Below are 21,082 nucleotides of genomic sequence, written 5' to 3' on the forward strand. Positions count from 1 at the left end.
CGCCGTGCCCGGCCCCTCCGCGCCACCGCCCGCCCCGGGGCAGCCCTCTCCGATCCTGCAGCTGCAGCAGAAGCAGAGCCGCATCAGCCCCATCCAGAAGCCGCAGGGCCTGGACCCCGTGGAGATACTGCAGGAGCGGGAATACAGGTAATGTGCCTGCGCTGGGGGCAGGGGCGGGGGCTGCTGTGTTCTAGCAAGTTCCAGAAAGCCTGGTGGGTGGGTGTCTCCCAGGGTTGTGGTCATTCCTTTCATTGGACAAGGGAAGGGTTAAAAGAAATTGCTAGGACTGAAGTTCATGCTGCTGAGAGCATTTTCTAGAACAGAACAAAGTCACAGAGAAGAGTTTGTTTGACTGAAGGGGACTTAGGATGGCTCTGGGGCAGTGGTGGCTCAGGGGTAGAGTTCTTGCCTTCAGTGCAGGAGACCTGGGTTCAATCCCCGGCCAGCGCACCTTAAGCACAGCCACCACCCATCTGTCAGTGGAGGCTTGTGTGTTGCTTTAGTGCTGAACAGGTTCAGCAGAGCTTCCAGACTCAGACAGACTAGGAAGAAAGTTGCCTGTGGATCTACTTCCAAGTATTGGCCAGTGAAAAACCTATGGATCACAAAGGTCGGATCCCTAACTGATCATGAGGACGGTGCAGGACCAGGCAGCATTTCGTTCCATCGTGCGTGGGGTCACCATGAGTTGGGGCTGACTTGAAGGCAGCAAATAACAGGATGGCCCTGGCTTGGAAGGACTTTGATTTTCAGATCATTCAGTCCGAAAATGCTTATCCACCCCTGTGACATGCCAGGCACTGTGTTAGGCCCTGGGGATTCTGACATCAAAAGCCCAGCCCGGAATTCATACACATTCAAGAAAGTGGGCATAGCACACTTAGATTACGGGATGCATTTTCTCATTTGTAAGTTTGTGTGCTTGAATAAGGAGTAGGAGGTGATCAGACGTTGAGGGTGTTATGCTGGGCTGCCCTTCAGGATAGTGACGCGTCTCATGACACTGAAGCATATCTCAGGACCGTGGTGTGTATTTGTCTCGTGGGCGTTTTGCTTTAGGGTCCATAGAGAAATGGTCAGATTTGCCATACATAAACTCATTTGGTTTCGTGCAAGGTGGTCATGGCATCACATGCAGGTAAGACCCTAAGACCTTCCTGTAGACCTGGAGAGTCAGGGTAGGGTGAAGTTAGTCCATTAATTAAAGTCCAAACGTTCAGCCTTCAGGCAGGTTACCTTTAACGAGTGGTCTCAGGAGGAGGGGTTGTCCAACAGGTCATCCTCAGCAGGGGTCCCTTGTAGCTGGGGTCCAAGATTGGTGGCAAAGGGCACAGTCCCCAGCAGAGCCTCCCTCTGGCAGTCTCAGTCTTCGGAGAGGATCAGAGACTCAGCTAACAGAGTCTTTCTGCCTCTACCTTGCTCTCGTTGGAAGAGCAAAGCCCGGGGTTTTTACGTGGTTTAGTCCCTCTGGTCTCATGGACAGTGTCCAGCTCATATTGCATCAGGGTGACTCACATTACAGGTTCACAAACAGGGGTGCACATTTGGGGTGCCCTAACATAGATAAGGAAACCCTGGTGGCGTAGTGGTTAAGAGCTACGGCTGCTAAGCAAAAGGTCGGCAGTTCAAATCCACCAGGCGCTCCTTGAAAACTGTATGGGGCAGTTCTACTCTGTCCCATAGGGTCGCTATGAGTCAGAATCGACTTGAGAGCAACCAGTAACGTAGATAAACTAAGAGCTGTGTCACACCGCATCACGAGGTTTTTGCTTATAAGATTAGAAATTGTTTATGCCAGAAAAGTTAATTTGTCAGTTTTCGGTTGTTTAATAACTTAGCCTAAATGTTCAAGTCACATACTCCATGGGTCACACATATGTGATTTGGGTTCACTGCATTCTAAGCATACATCACAATATACCATCTTCACAATCGTTGTTATGCTTGAGCCCATTGTTGCAGCCACTGTCAGTCCATCTCGTTGAGGGTCTTCCTCTTTTTCGCTGACCCTCTACTTTACCAACCATGATGTCCTTCTCCAGCGATTGATCCCTCCTGATAACATGTCCAAAGTATGTGAGACATAATCTCGCCATACTTGCTTCTAAGGAACATTCTGGTTGTACTTCTTCCAAGACAGATTTGTTCATTCTTTTGGCAGTCCATGGTCTATTCAGTATTCTTCGCCAACACCACAACTCAAAGGTGTCAATTCTTCTGTCTTCCTTATTCATTGTCCAGCTTTCCCATGCGTATGAGGCGATTGAAAACACCATGGCTTGGGTCAGGTGACCTCAGTCTTGAAGGTGACATCTTTGCTTTTTAACACTTTGAAGAGTCTGTGGCTTGATCTGGCTTTATAGGTAAACCCTACATATGTGTCTTTATGTGGAGTCCTGATTTAAACTCATACTACAGCAACTTCATTTTCACCTGATTTGGCATATCGATCTAAGTAGAGTTGGCAAATTCTTTTTGTAAAGGGTCAGATTGAAAAAAAAAACGAAAACAAAAAACCATTGTCGTCTAGTCAATTCTGACTCATAGTGACCCTATAGGACAGAGTGGAACTACCCCATAGGGTTTCAAAGGAGCTGCTGGTGGATTCAAACTGCCAGCCTTTTGGTTAGCAGCTGTAGCTCTTAACCACTGTGCCACCAAGGCTCCAAAGGGTCAGACAGTAAATATTATATAGGCTTTGTGGGCCAGAAACTCTCCGTCACAACTACTCAGCTCTGCTGTTGTAGTTCCAAAGCTGCCACAGACAATAATGAGCTGTGTTCCAATAAAACTTTATTTGTAAAAACAGGCTGCAGGCAGGATTTGGCCCGCAGGCTGTGGGTGGCAGACCCCTGATATAAGTGGTCAGCATCTAACTGAAAAGGGAGTTAAGTAAGTATTGAGTCAAGATAAAATAAAACTAAGAGCCTGGTTTCTGGGGTCCAACAGAAAGCACACTCTACCACTTACTAGCTGTGTTACCTCGGTCAAGTCACAGCCCTTCTGTGACTCAGTTTCCTCATATGTAAAAAGAGGGCTCTTAGAAACCTCTCGTAGGGTTGTTGTGAAGATAAAATGAACATAAGCATTCAGTAAATATTAGCTATTATTTTTTTCCAAGTATGATTTAATTTAAAAGAAAATCCAAATTAAAAAATTATAGAGAATGTCAGTAAACAATGTCTGGGCTCCCTTTTAAAGCATTACATTAATCTTGATTGAAAAGCAGGTGACTCGCTCGTGTTACGATCAGAATACCGAGCTACCAGCTTTGAGAGCCACACAGAAAGGAAGCATGGTAACTTGCGATGAGATGTGTTTAGCTTTTTTGGATGAAGAGTACGATGTTACTCTCATTACTGTTACTAATTATCAATTAAGAGCTTTTATGTTGCTATTGCCAGCACTTCATGCAGCTCTAGAGAGCTAGATACTCATTATCAATTAATAATTTCAGCGTTGATAGGCAGATTCTGTTGGGTGAATGATCACTGTGTGTTGTAACGCTGACTACTAGAACCGTATACTCATCTGGAGCAAAATAACAGTACAGTATTCATATGCAGTACTTTCTTTATGTTGCTATTGAATAAAAAAGTCAAAAGTATTAAAAAAACAGCAATGGGGTGGAGAAGTATAGCTTAGTTACTCTAAAATTCTGACTTCCTAAAGCTAACTTTTTTTTTTCCTACCTTGAAGTTATTTGTGCTGTTAGTATCTTTGTTAAATAATGCAAACTACCCTCACAAGATTTTTTATACCTAGACATTTTCTGTAACACTTCTGGATGTTTTCCTTTATTCAGCCTATTTTTTTTGCGTGTGCTTTTTTAGTTATTTATTTTGCCGACTCGTAAATTTTCTTTATCTTTTTCCGCCAGAATTTTAATTGCAGGGGTTTCTTATAGTGAGCTCAATTTAGCACCTTCTTGGAAAGTGATCTTAATGACTGCTCCCCTAAATATACAGTATTAAATAGTACAATTTACCTCTTCCAATATATAAAACTAACTTTGCCTTCCATTCCTGCGTTAATAATCTGTACATAAATAGCTGAGGGCAGTGGTGGCTCAGTGATAGAACGCTTGCCTTCCAGGCAGCAAACCCAGGTTTGAGTCCCAGCAAATGCCCTTCATGCGAAGTCACCACCCATCTGTCAGTGGAGGCTGGCGTGTTGCTGTGACGCTGAACAGGTTTCAGCAGAGCTTCCAGGCTATGACGGACTAGGAAGAAAGGCCTGGCCAACGAAAACCCTTTGGATCACAGTGATCCGATCCCATCGTGCATGTGGTCGCGGTGAATCCAGGCTGACTTGACAGACGCTGACAACAAATACAGACATTATATATATATATATGTAAATTTTTTTTTAATTGCAAGCATTGCAGGATGTGATGAAATGGCTGCTTTTCCTCTTCTTATTATTATTACTTGATAAATTTCTCCCCTTTTATAAAGCTGCATGGCTTTTGGAATGATGAATCTGGACAACCCCGGATCCAAAAAGCTAGTGGGTCTTTTGGCCTGAAATTCCCCTCAGCCATCTCTAGAAGCACAAAGGTTTGTAGTAGCCGCAATGCTGGAGCTTCTGAAATCTCTTTAGTTGTAGAGCAATAGCTGGCTTCTGCCGGAAGATAAATTGTTCAACGGCAGAGATTAGTTAAATTTATCCCTTAAAACGGGTTTGATGAAGTCCCTTAGGCACATGGAAAAGACAGCTAAGAAACAGTTGTCCTTTTGGCCGTCCACGTAGGATCGACTGGCTCGCCTTAGCATGATACCTAGAAGGGTCCAGTGTATCTTTATCACCTGATGGCGGATTTGAGTGAAGTCTTAGAAGAAGCCTCCTTGACACTTTGATGAACTTGGTTTCAGCAGAAATCACCTGTCAGGAAGTCTTTGACAGACATTAATTGTTTTTGGTCGTCAGCGTACCACTTACCTTGTCTACAGAAATTGAAAGAAAATGGCCAGAATCTTAATTTTTTGAACCTGTAAGCCACTTGGCTGATTTTCCTTGTTCGTCATGAAAATCAGAGTTTTAGCAAATTGGCCTTCTTTATCCGGCGGTAGTGTAAATCCGTGTCTGCGTATGAATACTTGGCCTCAGATTTCTACAAGCTCTCCCATTAAGCATTTATCCCCCTTATTTCATTGGATCTTTTTTCTCTGACCATCTTTCTTTTATGATGGAACTTTATTGCTTCCCCCCCCCCCCGTAGTAAGGGCCAGAGACACATTTCCGTGGGCTTTTTAATTATCTATTTTCTTTTCGACACCGCTTGCCTCACCCTCTTCAGAATACCTAACTTCAGTTTCTTTCACATAGAATTAGTTGTTTGCTCTCAAGTACAACAGGAACTCACACACTGGTAAATAAACTAACTCCACAGCCGTGTGTGGGAGATGTATTTCACACTTAGAGGGGTTTATTTGGGAAGAGCAGCTTTGAATTATGTCCGTCATGTTTGCTATCAAGTCAGAATTTAGTATGAACACCGCAGTGCCTCTTCCTTGATGGGGGAAGCAAATAGAAGCTGCTTGCCTGGGATTTGTGTCCTGCCCTGGCCTCCATCCCAACCCTGAACATTCCACCTCAGACATTACCAACAGCCCCTTTATCAGCACAGTTACAAAAAGCCTGCTCTCTCTCTCTCTCCCTCTCCCTCTTTCTAAAGTGTCTTCGGGCTCCTTGAAGGAACAAAATGTACCAGTGTCATTTTCTGTTCAAATAACTCTCCTACAGGATTCAGAAACTTCTCCTCTGGAACTGAGCAAATATCTGTTGCTTTTAATGGAACTCTTCTTCTCGCCAGAACAGTAACCCCTCTTGATTTACCGTTCAATTCGTACAAAAAACCCGAGTGACCTAATTCCACTTCCATTTTCTGTCCCCGTGAGCAGGACGCTAAATGAGTCTCCCGCAGTTAGGCACTATTACCTCTTCTTGTTGTTTTGGCAAGTTCAGAGCCCTGAGTCTGTTTATCGGACTACCTGCTGAATCCCACTGATGGGGAGACGAAATTGTCTGGAGAGAAGCGTTATTTAAAATGAAGGTTAATGCCAACAGCAACAGAAAGATGTAATTGTCTACGTCACAGGAGCCCCTCCCATGCCGTCTCTGCCCACTCCCCACGTGCTGAATCAAATGCATGCAGTTTCACTGTGGAATCTACCTTTCCTCTTCTCTTATAGTTTGTACTTTGTACTCTGCCTGCCTTGCAGAAAAGAGGTTCTTTTGTGCTGGGGAATCTGAGCTTCACTGACAAATTACTAGGCTCTTGTGGAGAAGCATTCATTGCAAAATAGCACCCCATGCGCTCCAGTGCCACTCACCCAACTTCCCCTCTACCCCCAGCCCCCATCTACCCCAAATCCCTACCTCTTCCAACCCCCAGCACCCCAACTCCCCATCTACCCCAACTCCCCATTTACCCAACTCCCCGCCTCTGACCCTCCCGGTTCGGTGTGATCTAATCTCTATAGAGTCAGCCTGGATGCCCTGCATTATTTACTTAGCTGTAGTTTTTCTGTAGTTATTTGGAAGGCTAAGGAAAAAGCAGCTATTCCTCTAATTTAGCACCTGACCTACTTTGTCAAAGGGAGTCAACTAGCATGCCAGAGGACAGCCTGGGTGCTGGGCTGTTCACAGGAGAAAGGGCTGTGATCAGTCTAGAGCCAGCCGAGGAAGCAGGACCACCACGTGGCTGGCTATCCTCAAACCCCACTGTAATGTTTAATTTTCTTTTAGTATGGCCCAAGTCTTAAAATTGTCTCCGCTTTATTTTTTCCCTGGAGGTTATATCTTTGGGAAAAAAAAATCCATAATGGATTTTTCTCTTACTATTCTAATTGTCAAATCGCATCCTCTCCTGCTGTACTTCGGGAGCTTTGGCTGTGTGGGTATTTAAGACACGGATGGATCAATGAAATAGGTGTTTGTTTCATGTAGAGAAAAAATACCACGGTGATAATTCCAGGAATATAGGGAATGTGGAAAGAAAGTTGGGAGAGTTTGAACAGTTTTGCCCAAAGAGCGAAAGGATAAAAATTTATTATTGTTTAAACTCATGGACTCAACAGCAGATGATATGAGTAATAACACATTTTGATGATGAATTATTCCGGAAATCAGAATCAATAACATGTATGTATCAAACTAAACAGGAATCGGTCATAAATACTGTATTTAGTAAGTCAATGGAAATTTTAGCATTTCCCTTACTATTAAAGTTTTTGTAAGAGATGGCATTTTAGTTTCCTCCCAAAGCAAAGAACTCTAAGTCTGAGAAGGCGCTCATTTTGATACTGGGCTGTATGAGCTATTACGATATTTTGCAGCATGTAAGTCACAGAAGGCTTTAATTTTTAAGATTAATATGCAGCATTGTAAAGGTTGACAAAACTGTAATAATTTTGAGTAGAATCCTTAAATGATTACCTTTATAGTTCAGGTCCAGGAAAGTTCTCAGTTAGAAAGTGTATTTTAATTACCTGTAATATCATTAGGGGACTGCTGGGTAACACAAGTGGTTTGTGCTTGGCTGCTAACTAAAAAGGTGGCAGTTCTAACCCACCCAGTGGTGCCACGGAAGAAAGACCTGGTGATCTGCTTCCATAAAGATCACAGCCATTGAAAACCCTGTGGAGCTGAGTTCTCCTGTGTAACACAGAGTCAGCTTGATGGCAATGGGTTTACAGTATCAGCGCAGCGGTTTTGATGGCAGGCAGACCAGGGTCTCAGTGTTGGCTCCCCCTGAGCTGTGATGTCTTCGTGTTTCTTAATATTTCCAGGCTTCACTATTCTCATCAGTAAAATGAACTATTAATAGCGTTTACCTTGTATGGGTGTGTATGTGTGTGAGAGAGAGAGAGAGGGAGAGAGAATTAAATGTAATTGTGCATTTAATGCACTTAGTGCAGTGAATTTATTTCAGCGTATTACTGTTTTTATTACAATTCTTTATTTGTTGAAAGATATCCCAAGGCAGTTTTGCCCTAAATTTGAAGGAAGGAGTTTCTTTAAAAAAAAAAGAAAACAAACAAACAAACAAAAAAACAGATTTAAGTGGCATGTAATTATTTTTAAGATTAAAATGTTGTTATGATCCAGGCGAACTCTGAAACCAGAGCCATTGTGTGGATCCAAACCACCAACCTTTTGGGTGACGGGAATAGTAGCCCAAATGAATGAAGAAAGCGAGCTGTCTTTTCTCTTCTGCCTTATTACAAGGAAGTACCTGTAGTTATAGGCATCCCAGGGTGGTGCAAATAGTCAACGCGTTTGGCTGCTCACCAAAAAGTTGGCGGTTCGAGTCCACCTAGAGGTGCCTCAGAAGAAAGGCCTGGCGATCTGCTCCCAAAAAGTCAGCCACCGAAAACCCTATGAAGCAGCACAGTTTACTCTGACACACATGGGGTCGTCATGAGTCAGAGTGGACTCCACGGCAACTGGTTACCTGTAGTTGTATTTTTGATGGTTACTAAAATGGAAATCCCTGGTAATCCTTTTCTAGAAACTCTTAGTTTTTAAATACCATTAGATCTGCTGCCCCAAACCTGGTTTTTAAAAATGCCTGGTTCGCCTTTTCTTTTCTCAAGCGAGCGCCGCCTACAGGGTGGTTTGGGCTGACTGCTTTCTGCAGCCTCAGCGCCTAAAACTGCCATTGCCCGCTCTGCCTTACGAGCTGTTGCCATCATCGTCTTGGCAGCAGGACAGACGGCCTTGTTGCCTTAGAACAGAACTAGAAGTTGGAAAGGAAAGCCTGTTTTCTCAGCTCTGCGCCCTGGCTGGCTGGGAGTCAGAGAGCAAGTCAGATTTTTCTCTCTCGTGTTTTCTCTGTCTGCTCAGAGCATCAGCATTTGACTTTCCTGCCGGATGTAGTATGACACCTTCTTCCTGGATGGTGGTGTAGCTGGGTGCCGTGGAGTCAATTCCAACTCACTGCGACCCCATGTGTTACAGAGTAGAACCGCTCCATAGGGTTTTCTAGGCTGTAATCTTTACGAGGAAACTCTGGCGGTGTAGTGGTTAAGCGCTACAGCTGCTAACTTAAAGGTCAGCAGTTTGAATCCCCCAGGCGCTCTTCAGAAACTCCACAGGTCAGTTCTGCCCTTTCCTATAGGGTTATAGGGTTGCTATGAGTTGGAATTGACTCGATGGCAACGGGTTTGGTGTTTTTTTTTAAATCTTTCTGGAGCCCTGGTGGTGCAGTAGTTAAGAGCTTGGCTGCTAACCGAAAGGTCGGAGATTTGGTGCACCAGCTGCTCCTTGGAAACCCTGTGGGGCAGTTCTCCTCTGTCCTGTAGGGTCACTGTGTGTTGGAATTGACTTAACGTCCACAGGTTTTGGTTTTTTGGTTTTTAATCTTTATGGGAGCAGATCGCTGGGTCTTTCTCCCTCAGAGCCATCGGATGTATTCAAACCACCAACCTTTTGGTTAGCAGCCGAGCGCGTAACCACTGAGGTTATATGGGAATGCCAAGTGTTGAGTAACATGCAGCACCTGTCTGCATCAATGCCAAGTGAGTTTTTCTCTGCTGAACATCAGAAACTCTGGTTGGGTGTCAGACGCTGGCCGTGAGCTCCGGGGATATGTTTTGCCATGAATTTAAACCTAAGGTGGTGGTTTATCATTTAAGACTGAATTGCACTGTGTATTTCCACGCCCTGCCCGCTGATTTTATTAACTCGTTTAGACTCCAGGCCCGCATAGCTCACAGAATACAAGAGCTGGAAAACCTGCCTGGCTCCCTGCCACCGGATTTACGAACCAAAGCCACCGTGGAACTGAAGGCACTTCGGTTACTCAATTTCCAACGTCAGGTAATTCCTTTTCCCCAGTGAATCTAAGACGTGGGAAACACATGTAATTGTTCAGTGAGTGCGATCTGGTAGGCTCCTCCAGTCTATTCAAGATGGTTCTAAAAATATAAACTTGGAAAAAGAGTGTATCTTTTAACCCAGCCAGCACACAGCTAAAAGTACTGAGGAGGACCTGCAGATTATTCTGTTTCTCTCTTCTGTGTATCGGAAACATTTTTCTTCTCTACTACAGTTTACAAAAGGAGCCCTGGTGGCACAACGGTTAAGCACTCAGCTGCCAACCAAAAGGTTGGCCATGTGAACCCACTCTGCGGCTCCGTGGGAGAAAGACCTGGCGATTTGTTCCTGTAAAGATTCCAAACTCAAACCCACTGCTGTCGAGTCAATTCCGATGCATAGCAACCCCATAGGGTTTCTGAGGCTGTAAATGTCTATGGAAGCAGACTGCCACATCTTTCTCCCACGGAGCCACTGGTGGTTTTGAACGGCCGGCGTTTCAGTTTTCACCTGTGTGACTTTGGCCTGGTGGACCCAGAAGGAGCTGGTCTCCCATTCCACAGCCTGCCTCACCTCCCTAAGCCTTCGTTGTTGGTCAGATAGGCTTGTTCTGTTGAGGTCCTGGGGTGTGCAAAATGAATTATTAATGAATGAATGTTATTTGGAAGTACTGAATCGCATGAGTTGGTCTGTTGAAGGATGTGACAGAAATCACAAGGCCACCTCACTTTGGTGCACGTGTGCCTTATTGACTGTAATAGCACAAGCAGCACCGGGGTGGCTCAGTCCTACGTGGCTTTGGGTTTGTGAGAGTGCATTTCAGCTAAAGTAGCAAAAAGAAAAACTCTGTCGAGTTTCATTTACTTCTTTCTTATAGGGGACTTCATAATGTGCATAATAAAGTATTATAAATAATGTCATATTATATAATACTATGAAGTGTTTGGTAAAATTTTGTTCAATGAATAAATATACGCCAAATACACTTTCAGGAATAAGATTCTCTCTGAATCCGCTTCATGATGCTGGACTTTTATTGGTCTCTGGTTGTTATTTGATATTACTGAAAAATCTGTTATCTATGAAGTTTCCCAGTTACAAGAACTGTAATTGATACTGATTTCAGATTCTTTTGAATTATTATTGTAAGGTATATTCCTAACCCCCTGCCCCAGTTCCTACCTACCACATCACATAAAATATTGATAAGATTTTATATTTATGATACTATAAAATAAGACCATGACATAATACCAAATTTAAATATTTTTCGAAGGGTATCATTGTTAAGGATGGAAGGAAGCCAGAACCAGAATCCCCCATCCTTTCTGTGAGGCTCTTAATTAACATTGTTTAAGTACCTGCTGCCACCATACATTGTGGAAAGAAAGTATTTCTTTTATTCTTTTTGCAGAGAATCATTAAAGCTAATCCTTAAACACAAAGAGAGTATTGGTACGGTTTTTAAAATGAAGTAAAAAATTTTAAAAGCCTGTTATCTAATTAATGTCATTAGAATAATTACATGGAATGAATGGATTTATTCAGAAGCCAGGGCAACACTTCCTTACTTTTTTACTGTTACAGAGCTATAGTTGCTTTTATCTGACTTATTTGGAAGGAAAGCTTATACCATCTTTGAAAATACCATGTACATTTGGCATAATCTAGTTCCTTCGTTTGATAAAAGTCCAACTGTGATTGAGAAAGAAGGGCCCTGGGTGGTGTAAATGGTTAAGCACTCAGCTACTAACCTAAAGGTTGGTGGTTCGAGTCCATCCAGGGGTGCCTCAGAGGAAAGGCCTGGAGGTCTGCTTTTAGAAAATCAGCCATTGAAAACCCTACAGAGCACAGTTCTGCTCTGACACACGAGGGCACCCTGAGTCAGAACTGACTTGGTGGCATCTGGATTTTTGGTCTTTTTTGGTGATTGAGGACTGTGTGGTGAGTTCCCATTCTGTTCCATTGAGTGGAAATGAGAGGATCGAGGTTCAGGGATCAGCTTCCAGTGGAGAAGGCACACTAACAGCTCTCCTCTCCACAGCTGAGGCAGGAGGTGGTGGCCTGCATGCGCCGGGACACAACCCTCGAGACGGCCCTCAACTCCAAGGCGTACAAACGGAGCAAGCGCCAGACGCTGAGGGAAGCCCGCATGACAGAGAAGCTGGAGAAGCAGCAGAAGATTGAGCAGGAGAGGAAACGCCGGCAGAAGCACCAGGTACTTCCTCAGACCTGCCCCAGTGGCCTGAATGACCACACACTTGGTGGCTTAAAACAAGAGGCGTGCATTCTCTCACAGGGCAGGAGGCTACCAGTCCGGAAGCAAGGTGTCAGTAGGGTTGCTTCCTTCTGGAGGCTCTGAGGGAGAAACCCCATGCTTCTCTCCTAGCTTCTGGTGGTTGCTGACCATCTTGATGTTCTTTGACTTATTGACGCATCACCCCAGCCTCTGCCTCCGTCTTCCTATGACCTTCTCTGTGTCTCTCCAGATCTCCCCCTCCTTTCTCTTACAAAGACGTCAGCTGTTGGACTTAGAGCCCACCCTAATCCAGGATGATCTCATTTCAAGATCCTTCACTGACAACATCTGCAGAGACCATATTTTTAACTAAGACCATGTTCTGAGATTCCAAATAGACATGAAGTTTAGGGGTCACTATCCAACTCACTTAAGAGCCCTGCTGTGGCACGGTAGTTAGAGTTCAGCTGCTCACCCAAAGGTTAGCAGTTCAAACCTACTCAGCAGCTCCATGGAAGAAAGACCTGGCGATCTGCTTCTGTAAAGGTTACAGCCAAGGAAATCCTATGGGGCAGTTCTACTCTGTCACATGGGTCACTGGGAGTCGGAATCCACTCAAGGGCACCTAACAACAACAGCATAGATACTTCAGTGAATTATCTGTTGTTCTTGTAATGGTTCTTAGTAGTCATTTATGAAGAAAAGTTAGTATAATGATATATTTCATCCTTAAGCTCATTTTAACAAAGATGTTCTAGTAAGTAATTGGATGGAGTTGGAACTACTGAAAAATGTATCATTGTGGGTGGTGGCGAAATTACAGAATGGCAAAGTTCCTTGGAGGTTATGTAGTCCAACTACCTCATTTTTTAGATGAGGAACCTTAGGCTGAGACAGGTAAGTGAATGACCTGCCCAAGGTCACACAAGGTCAGTAGCAGGATGGGGTTTAGGCCCCGGCTTTCTTGAATTCCAATCAGGTGTCATACTCATGATCACATGGGAAGCTGCTGACCGGGTAGGCATAGGTGGGTCACCTGGGGCAAAACTGTCGGGAGAAGAGTCTTAGAAAAGGGAAGAAGAGAACAGAAAGTTATTTTTGTAAAAAACAGCGATATAGTATCCTGGGTGCTTTGAAGAACCCAGTTGGAGATTTCACAGGAGCAAATATTTAAAAACATTCCTTTCTAGGAGTATGGAAGTATTTTGCCATCGGATTTGATTTTGGGTCATAACCTTATAAATTTTATGTTTCTCTGTGCCTAATTTAGTGCCCACTTAGTTTAGCTTTTGAAAAAATGTTGGAGTTTATTGTAACCAAGGTAAATGTTTCCCTGCTTTTATATAAAAAGTAGACACAAATGACATATGACAGTTTTAGCTTTGTATAACCTTACTGTGAGTCATGACGGAATTACCCAAGGGTATTTAAGTCTGAGAGTCCCTGGGCGGTGCGAACGGTTGATACGTTCGGCTGCTAACCAAAGGTTGGTGGTCTGAGCCCACCCAGAGGCACCTCAGAAGAAAGGCCTGGTGATCTCCTTCTAAAAAACCAGCCATTGAAAACCCTATGGAGCACAGTTCTACTCTCACACGCTTGGGGTCGCCAGGAGTTGGAACTGACTTCGACAGCAACTTATTTGGTTTTTATTTAATGTTGTTTTTATAACCCGACTCTCAGCGGGCACAGCTTCATCCTCCGGGTTCATTTTGGAATGATTTGCTTTAAATTTTGTCACTGCCATTATGCAGGTCTCCATCTTCCCATGTCCACGCGGCCACACCTTGAGGCTGAGGAGGCTTCTCTCCCAAGGTCTCGCAACAGAGCAGACTCTGAGAGGCCAGCTTTCCCAACAGCCTCACAGTCTCCACCTCGCGTCACAGACACACCACGGCGCCTGTCGCAAAATCGATTTGAGGTTTTTCTGTTTGTTAAATACACACACATTTCTCTTCTTGGACCACATGGCAACCTCACGGGCCGTTTGGAAATGGAGTTTGAGTGTTCTTTGTTTCTCCCTTTGGACCCTTGTAGGAATACCTGAACAGCATTTTGCAACATGCAAAAGACTTCAAGGAGTACCATCGGTCTGTGGCCGGCAAGATCCAGAAGCTTTCGAAAGCCGTGGCGACATGGCACGCCAACACCGAGAGGGAGCAGAAGAAAGAGACTGAGCGGATCGAAAAGGAGAGGATGCGGAGACTGATGGTAAGGGGCCGGGCAGCAGGAACGGGAAATGCTCAGTTCACATCTCTATGGGGGGCAGTCAGAGGAGATGTGGGAGAAAGATGTGGCAGTCTGCTTCCGTAAAGATTTATAGCCTCGGAAACCCTATGGCACACTTCTGCTCGGTCCTGTAGGGTTTCTGTGAGTCAGAAATGGCAGGGCAGCAACAGGTTTGGTTTGTGGTTTTTTAAGAGGAGAGGAGAAGGCTTTGGTGGTTCAGTGGTAGAACTTCACCTTCCCTGCAGGAAGCCCGGGTTTGATGCCCAGCCAAGGCACCTCATGCACAGCCACCACCCATCTGTCAGTGGAGGCCTGCGTGTTGCTACGATGCTGAACAGGTTTCAGCGGAGCTTCCAGACTAAGAGGGACTAGGAAGAAAGGCCTGATGATCTACTTCCGAACATCAGCCAGCAAAAACCCTGTGGATCACAAAGGTCTGATCACAACCAATCATGGGGATGGCGCAGGACAAGAAAGAGTTTCGTTCCTTGGTGCGTGGGGTCACCACGAGTCGGGGGCTGACCTGACAGCCAGTGACAACAACCGCGGAAGGAGAAAGTGAAAGCTGCCTATCAGAAATGTTAGTAATTTCGTGCTTCACTTCAGGGAGATGGACTACAAACGGTTTTTCTTTCATAAACAAAGCATGCCACAAATCTAGGACGGCAGCTGATCAGTTTAGTATCTCTGTGGCCCAGGATGGCGTTGCTGTTCACGTCATAGCTTCTTATATAAAGAAGGTACTATGCTTTGCAGGGGAGCCTTGGTGGCACAGTGCTTAAGAGCTCAGGCTGCTAACCAAAAGGTTGGCAGTTCATATCCATCAGCCACTTCTTGGAAACCCTACAGGGCAGTTCTCCTCTGTCCTGTAGGGTTGCTATGAGTCGGAATCTACTCAACAGCACACAATACACACACACGTATTTTGCAGGAGCGTGGTAACCAGATCTGGAAGGATAGAACCGCGGTTCTTTCTAAGATATTGCTGCTTTTAGGCTAGCCGCACAAGTTACAGTGAAGGCAGTAACCCGTTAAATTGTGTCTCAGAAGCTAAGAAGGTCTGTTTTCTTCAAGTCTCTGGTACTTTCCTTTTTTCTTTTTTTAATAACAGGAATTATTTGTTCTCTAACAGTGTAACGTGGTTTTGAAGTTAATTTTGAAGCATTACTTTTGTTTTTTGCGATAGCCATGTTCTTGTCGAAGGCCATTTGTGGATGGTTGCATTGCTGCTGTGTTGTTTCTTAATGGACAGGTAAACACAGAGGCGATCGGTTTGGATCATCGGCCTGAGTGTTGGGCTTTATTGGTCATCGTGTTTATAATTGGGCCTCAGAGCGAACAACAGATTTTAGGAAAGGGTGTGTGATCTGTAAGACTAGGAGACCACAGATTTCCTTCTGGGACGTAATGCCTGAGTGGATGAAGATAAAGTCATTAGCCTCAGTCTGTAATTATGTCCCGGGAAAATTCGAAAGGCTGCTGTCTTCCTTGCTGATTTGCGTTTTGTTTTCCTTATTTTTTTATTTTAGATTCCAGAAAGGAGAAGCTCTATTTTAAAAGCCTCTGGGTCCAGGGACCACTAAAGCTTAGTGTTTTATCCTGCCTCCCTTTCCTCTTTTTGGGAGGGAGGGGGCTGGCCAAAAGATTCCTCAATGGCTAGTTGTGACCATTTTATAGTCATTTGAGCTATAAGCGAACACATTTGTCTGATTCAATGAAGTAAAGCTGTCTTCAAACTTCAGTAACAGATTGGTTTGACACTAACGATTAGGCATTTGCAAATCATTAATTTTTGCAGTTAAATGATGGGATACTCAGATAACAGAGAGACTAAAGTTTTTTGTTTTGTTTTGTTTTGTTTTTGTATCACTCTTTCTTCAAGTGAGATCAACCAGAACCAAAAGCAATTAGAGTTATAATAGCGTTTGAGGTTCACGCTCATCCATGGGGCAGACAGCAGCTAGACTGAGCAACGAAGCCGCTGTCACTCTGGCACATTCTGGAATGACACCCCGGGATGAAACAGCCTGACCTTGCCTGGAATGGACTCGTCCCTTGATGATTTTGCAACGTTTTTCTTTGATCCTGGCTTCCCATGAGAAGATTATTTTGGGGTGTCCTTTTATTGAGATGTATACAAAAGATTCCTCTTGAAATGGCTGAAGGTCTCATTGGTGTGTTCGTTCCATTTAACCTTATCGTGTTGGTTAATAGAAGTGACGGTGGAACCACTGTGCCTGTTTTATTGGTGACCAACATCCAGGCTTTAGGTGCTCCATGACCCCGGTCCCCGAGGTCCATAACTCAGGTCAGGCCTGTAACAAAAATCCCCCAAAGCTTACTTTTCCTGTCAGCCACAATGCTTGTAATGCCAAAAACGTTGTCTTTAAATATTGAAACACTATTTGTTAAAAGCCCATTTGATGCCTTATCTTTAGGGATGCTTTTTGAGATATTTAGGCAGGACAGGACCTTACGTCTGAATTTGCTCCCAGACAACCCAGTTTGTGGCTGGAATGAGGAGTTGAAGGAAGAGCAGTGCTGAGACAGGGGTGACTATGAGTCTCTTTTTATTTTTTTATAATTTATTTTGTTGTTGAGAATATACACAGCAGAATACACACCAATTCAACAATTCCTGCATGTACAATTCAGAGACATTGATTACATGCTTTGAGTTATGCAGTCATTCTCACCCTGCTTTTCTGAGTTGTTCCTCACCCATTAACATAAACTTACTGCCCCCCTAAAGCCTCCCATCTAATCTTTCAAGTTGCCGTTGTCAGTTTGATCCCATAGAGATAGTTCTTTAATAGAGCACGATGTTCAAAGAGATATTCTTTACTAATTAAGCTAAACTATTTTGGTTTAAAGAAGACCTCAGGGGATATTTTTGGTTTAAGTTTTAAGGTTTAAAAATTATCTCAGGGAAGAGTTTTGGGGGTTCATCCAGCCTCTGTGGTTCCATAAAATCTGGATCCCATGAGAATTTGAAATTCTGTTCTGCATTTTCGACCATGAGTTGATTTTTGTTACTTGATGATGGTTATGCAAGGATTCGCCCTACCAGTCTCTCTGCTTGTGGTTATATTTGAAATCATCCAAAATAAAAAGTTAAGAATCCACTTCAGTTGGTGAATTGTCAAACTTTGACATCTTTTTTTGGTGTGTGTGTGTATATGCAGTTACAGATCACAGAAGAAAAGGAATGTTGACTCACAGTGCTTGATCACACCACATACCTCTTGGTGTTGGTCGTACAGTGTGGCTGTGTGGCCTAACTCTGCCTTTCTCACTGTTGTGGGAGTTAGCCGTCCACCTCCCTGGGGGCCCCCCAGTCCCTGCTTGCCTGTGACAGTTTGTGCAGCCGGCTACAGTCACGACCAGTCACAGTTCACACCTGTCAAGGGGAGAGAGGAGGCAAAAAGGATTGTCTACAAACTTTTATCGGGGCAGCGGTAGTTCAGTGGCAGAATTCTTGCCTTCCGCATGGGAGACTTGGGTTCAATTCCCTGACAGTGCACTTCACGCACAGCCACCACCCATCTGTCACTGGAGGCTTGTGTGTCAATGATGCTGACTAGCTTTCAGTGGAGCTTCCAGACTAAGACAGACTAGGAAGAAAGACGTGGTGATCTACTTCCAAAAATCAGCCAGTGAAAACCCTGTGGGTCACAATGGTCCGATCCACAACTGATCATGGGGACAGCGCAAGACCAGGTGGCACTGCATTCTATCACGCTAGGGGTCGCCATGAGTCGGTGTTACACTCAGTGGCAGCTAACAGCAACAGCGAACGTTCATTTTGTTCTCATTATGCTCCTCTTTCCTTCCCAGGCTGAAGATGAAGAAGGCTATAGAAAGCTGATTGATCAAAAGAAAGACAGGCGTCTAGCTTACCTTTTGCAGCAGACAGACGAGTATGTAGCCAACCTGACCAACCTGGTTTGGGAGCACAAGCAAGCCCAAGCAGCCAAAGAGAAGAAGAAGAGGAGGAGGAGGAAGAAGGTGAGTAGCTCTCCTGGCGGCGCTCCTTGGTATATTAGCAGGGACTAGCTTAACGAGCTCAGCTGCTAACCGCTAACCGAAAGGTTGGAGGTTGGAGCCCACCCAGAGGCACCTAGGAAGAAAGGCGTGACAATCTGCTTCTGAAAAATCAACCACAGAAAATCCTGTGGAGTGCATTTCTGCTCTGATGCACGCGGGGTCGCCAGGAGTCAGAGCTGGCTGACTCCACTGCACGTACAGCAATGACGAATGGGTACAGCGTGAAAGTTGGTGGGTGTATTGGGCAGTGTGCTGGGGGGAGGGGCTTATGGATAGGATGTGTTCACCGAAACAATTCAGTCCATGTTCCCATTGTTTAATACAATACTTAAAAATTAAATATCCAGCGAAGTAATGGGAAATACAGGAAGTAGACAGACACACACACACAGCCAATAGGAAAAGGAAAAACATGGATTAGTTTGGGGATACTTGTGGAACATTATTTCAGCCTGTTTATTTGGACAGATGAGGTCGGTGGTGTTTCCGTGGTAGAGTTCTCACCTTCATATGGAGTCCTGGGTTTGATTCCCGGCCAATGCACCTCATGCACAGCCATCACTAGTCTGTTGGTGGAGGCTTGCATGTTGCTGTGATGCTGAGCAGGTTTCAATGGAGCTTCCAGACTACGATGGACTAGGAAGAAAGGCCTGGCAATCTACGCCCAAAAATCAGCTTATGAAGACTGTAGGGATCACAATGATCCGATCCCGTTGTGTGCGGGGTCACCATGAATCGGGGGCTGACTCGAGGGCAGCCACCAACAGTAATTGGGACAGATGGCTATGCCAGAATAGCTCATTCAGTTCTGCTACCTTGATGTCACAGTAAGGGAGGTATGCAGATAAAGGTGTGAGTTAGTTACAGGAAAAAAAAAAAAGTCTTACGTAAAATATATCCTAATTATCATGAGAAATGAAGGGTGAGATTTGAGATCTCTGCTTTGCAGATATTACATTTCAATGTAAGGGTCACCTGCTGGGTGCAGGACTGTGAACAGAGATCCCCTTTGACACGTCAGTAGTCTCAGAATCTAGTTCTTGGTTAATAGTTTTCATGACAAATTCTGGTAGGGCTGGGCACGAACACCAACAGGAAATCTCCATCAGAATTGCAAAGATTAAGGATCTGTGGTATTTCATCATTTATTCTGTGCGCCGAATAACTGAACAAAACGTTTTTCAAAAAGTAATTAATTTCATGGCTTCTGAATTCTCCTACCTGGCTCCTAATTAAGGAGGAGGAAGAAATGATTAAGAAGGCGCCTCCTTCCACCTGACTTCTCTGGCACAAGACAGCTCACCTCATTGTGGGGATGAGCAAGGGGTGACTCAGGACTTGAATTCAGCATTTAGCCTCTGAGGAACACCTCATTTTCTTGTCAATGCAGCATTGTAGACTTTGCAGAATTCTAGCCCCCAATTTTTGACTCAAAAGGTGTTTTCAGAATCTATGAAGAGCTCATAGGCAGACAGACGCAGTTCTGTTACAGTCCAGAAGGAACCCCATTAAATGACAGTTTTAGTTTCTCCTAATGCAGAGGAAGGAGCCCTGGTGGTGCAGTGGTTAAGCACTCGGCTGCTAACCAAAAGGTAGGCTGTTCGAACCCACCAGTGCCTCCGCGGGAGAAAGACCTGGTGATCTGCTCCCATAAAGATTACAGCCAAGGAAACCCTATGGGGCTGTTCTACTCTGTCACACGGGGTTGCTGTGAGTCAGAATTGACTTGACGGTGCATGACACCACCCCCGTCAGTACAAAGGAGTATTTTGCAAAGATTGTTGCAGAAGTCTAAAAGGTCACTGTTATGTGTTTAGTACTGGAGGCCATATTCTACATGCCTTTGTGACTGAGTGCTCATGGCCCTGATTTGAGCTCCTGACTTGTAATTAATAGATTTCTGCCATGGTATGAGACAGTCATATCATCATAGAGCAAAAAAAACCAAACCAGACCCATTGCCGTCGAGTCAATTCCAACTCATAGCAACCCTATAGGACAGAGTAGAACTGTCCCATAGGGTTTCCAAGGAGCAGCTGGTGGATTCCAACTGCCGACCTTTTTTTTTTTTTAATTTTTTTTATTGTACTTCAGGTGAAGGTTTACAGAACAAATAGTTTCTCATTAAATACTCAGTACACATTGTTTTATGACACTGGTTAACAACCCCACGACATGTCAACACTCTCCCTTCTTGATGCTGGAGGACCTTTTTTTTGGTGAAAATATGCATAGCCAAAGTTACACCATTCCAAAAATTTCTACATCTACAATTCAGTGACATCAATTACATTCTTCCAGTTGTGCTGCTCTTCTCACTGTCCTTTTCCAAATTATTCCATCAGCATTACCAACTGCTGACCTTTTGGTTAGCAACCATGGCTCTTAATCACTGCGCCACCAGGGCTCCAAAAAAGGATGTATGATTGAGTGTTAATGATTATGCCTATATTTTGGGGTTAATCTGTACAGAGCAGGGCCCTCGCATGGTATTTTTCACCATGCAGTCTACTCTACACGACCAGCGCTTCTCTACTTTCCAGCTCTTGTCTTAAGGCTTGCTAATAGCACCTATTCTTTCTTTCAAGCATTCACACAACAGATACTAACTGAGCCCTTACTATGAGCTAGGTAGTGTGCTGGGGGCCAGTGGTGCTCAGTGGGAGAACTCCTGCCTTCCATGCCGAAGACCCTGGTTCAGTTCCCAGCCACGCTACCTCAGGTGCACCCATCTCTCAGTGGGGGCTT

The 21,082-nt window shown here is 44.5% G+C and overlaps 2 protein-coding genes and 1 non-coding gene across 6 annotated transcripts in view; all 3 read left to right on the forward strand.

Moving 5' to 3' along the window:
* The window catches only part of LOC111820053 (probable global transcription activator SNF2L2), a 37,578-nt gene extending 37,427 nt beyond the window's left edge, over window positions 1-151 (forward strand). The window contains exon 5 of the mRNA XM_023728561.1: window positions 44-151. Coding sequence (XP_023584329.1) covers window positions 44-151 — 108 coding nt within the window. The remainder of the gene's footprint in view (window positions 1-43) is intronic.
* Window positions 24-21,082, forward strand: part of LOC101354166 (probable global transcription activator SNF2L2) — a 166,224-nt gene continuing 145,165 nt past the window's right edge. For 2 of the 4 annotated variants that reach the window (XM_023728578.1, XM_023728579.1), the window contains exons 1-4: window positions 9,485-9,825; window positions 11,867-12,040; window positions 14,096-14,269; window positions 18,125-18,295. In XM_023728578.1, the coding sequence (XP_023584346.1) occupies window positions 9,595-9,825; window positions 11,867-12,040; window positions 14,096-14,269; window positions 18,125-18,295 (750 nt within the window). In that variant the 5' untranslated portion in view covers window positions 9,485-9,594. Of the gene's footprint in view, window positions 148-9,484; window positions 9,826-11,866; window positions 12,041-14,095; window positions 14,270-18,124; window positions 18,296-21,082 lie in introns of those variants that run through there. The other 2 variants (XM_023728581.1, XM_023728580.1) reach the window with 2 other exon arrangements.
* On the forward strand, window positions 380-450 carry TRNASTOP-UCA (transfer RNA opal suppressor (anticodon UCA)). The gene has a single exon. It is a non-coding gene; the product is annotated as a tRNA-Sec (tRNA).

The sequence above is a fragment of the Trichechus manatus genome, unplaced genomic scaffold (genome assembly GCF_000243295.1).
Source record: "Trichechus manatus latirostris isolate Lorelei unplaced genomic scaffold, TriManLat1.0 scaffold00025, whole genome shotgun sequence".
Classification (NCBI taxonomy): Eukaryota; Metazoa; Chordata; class Mammalia; order Sirenia; family Trichechidae; genus Trichechus; species Trichechus manatus.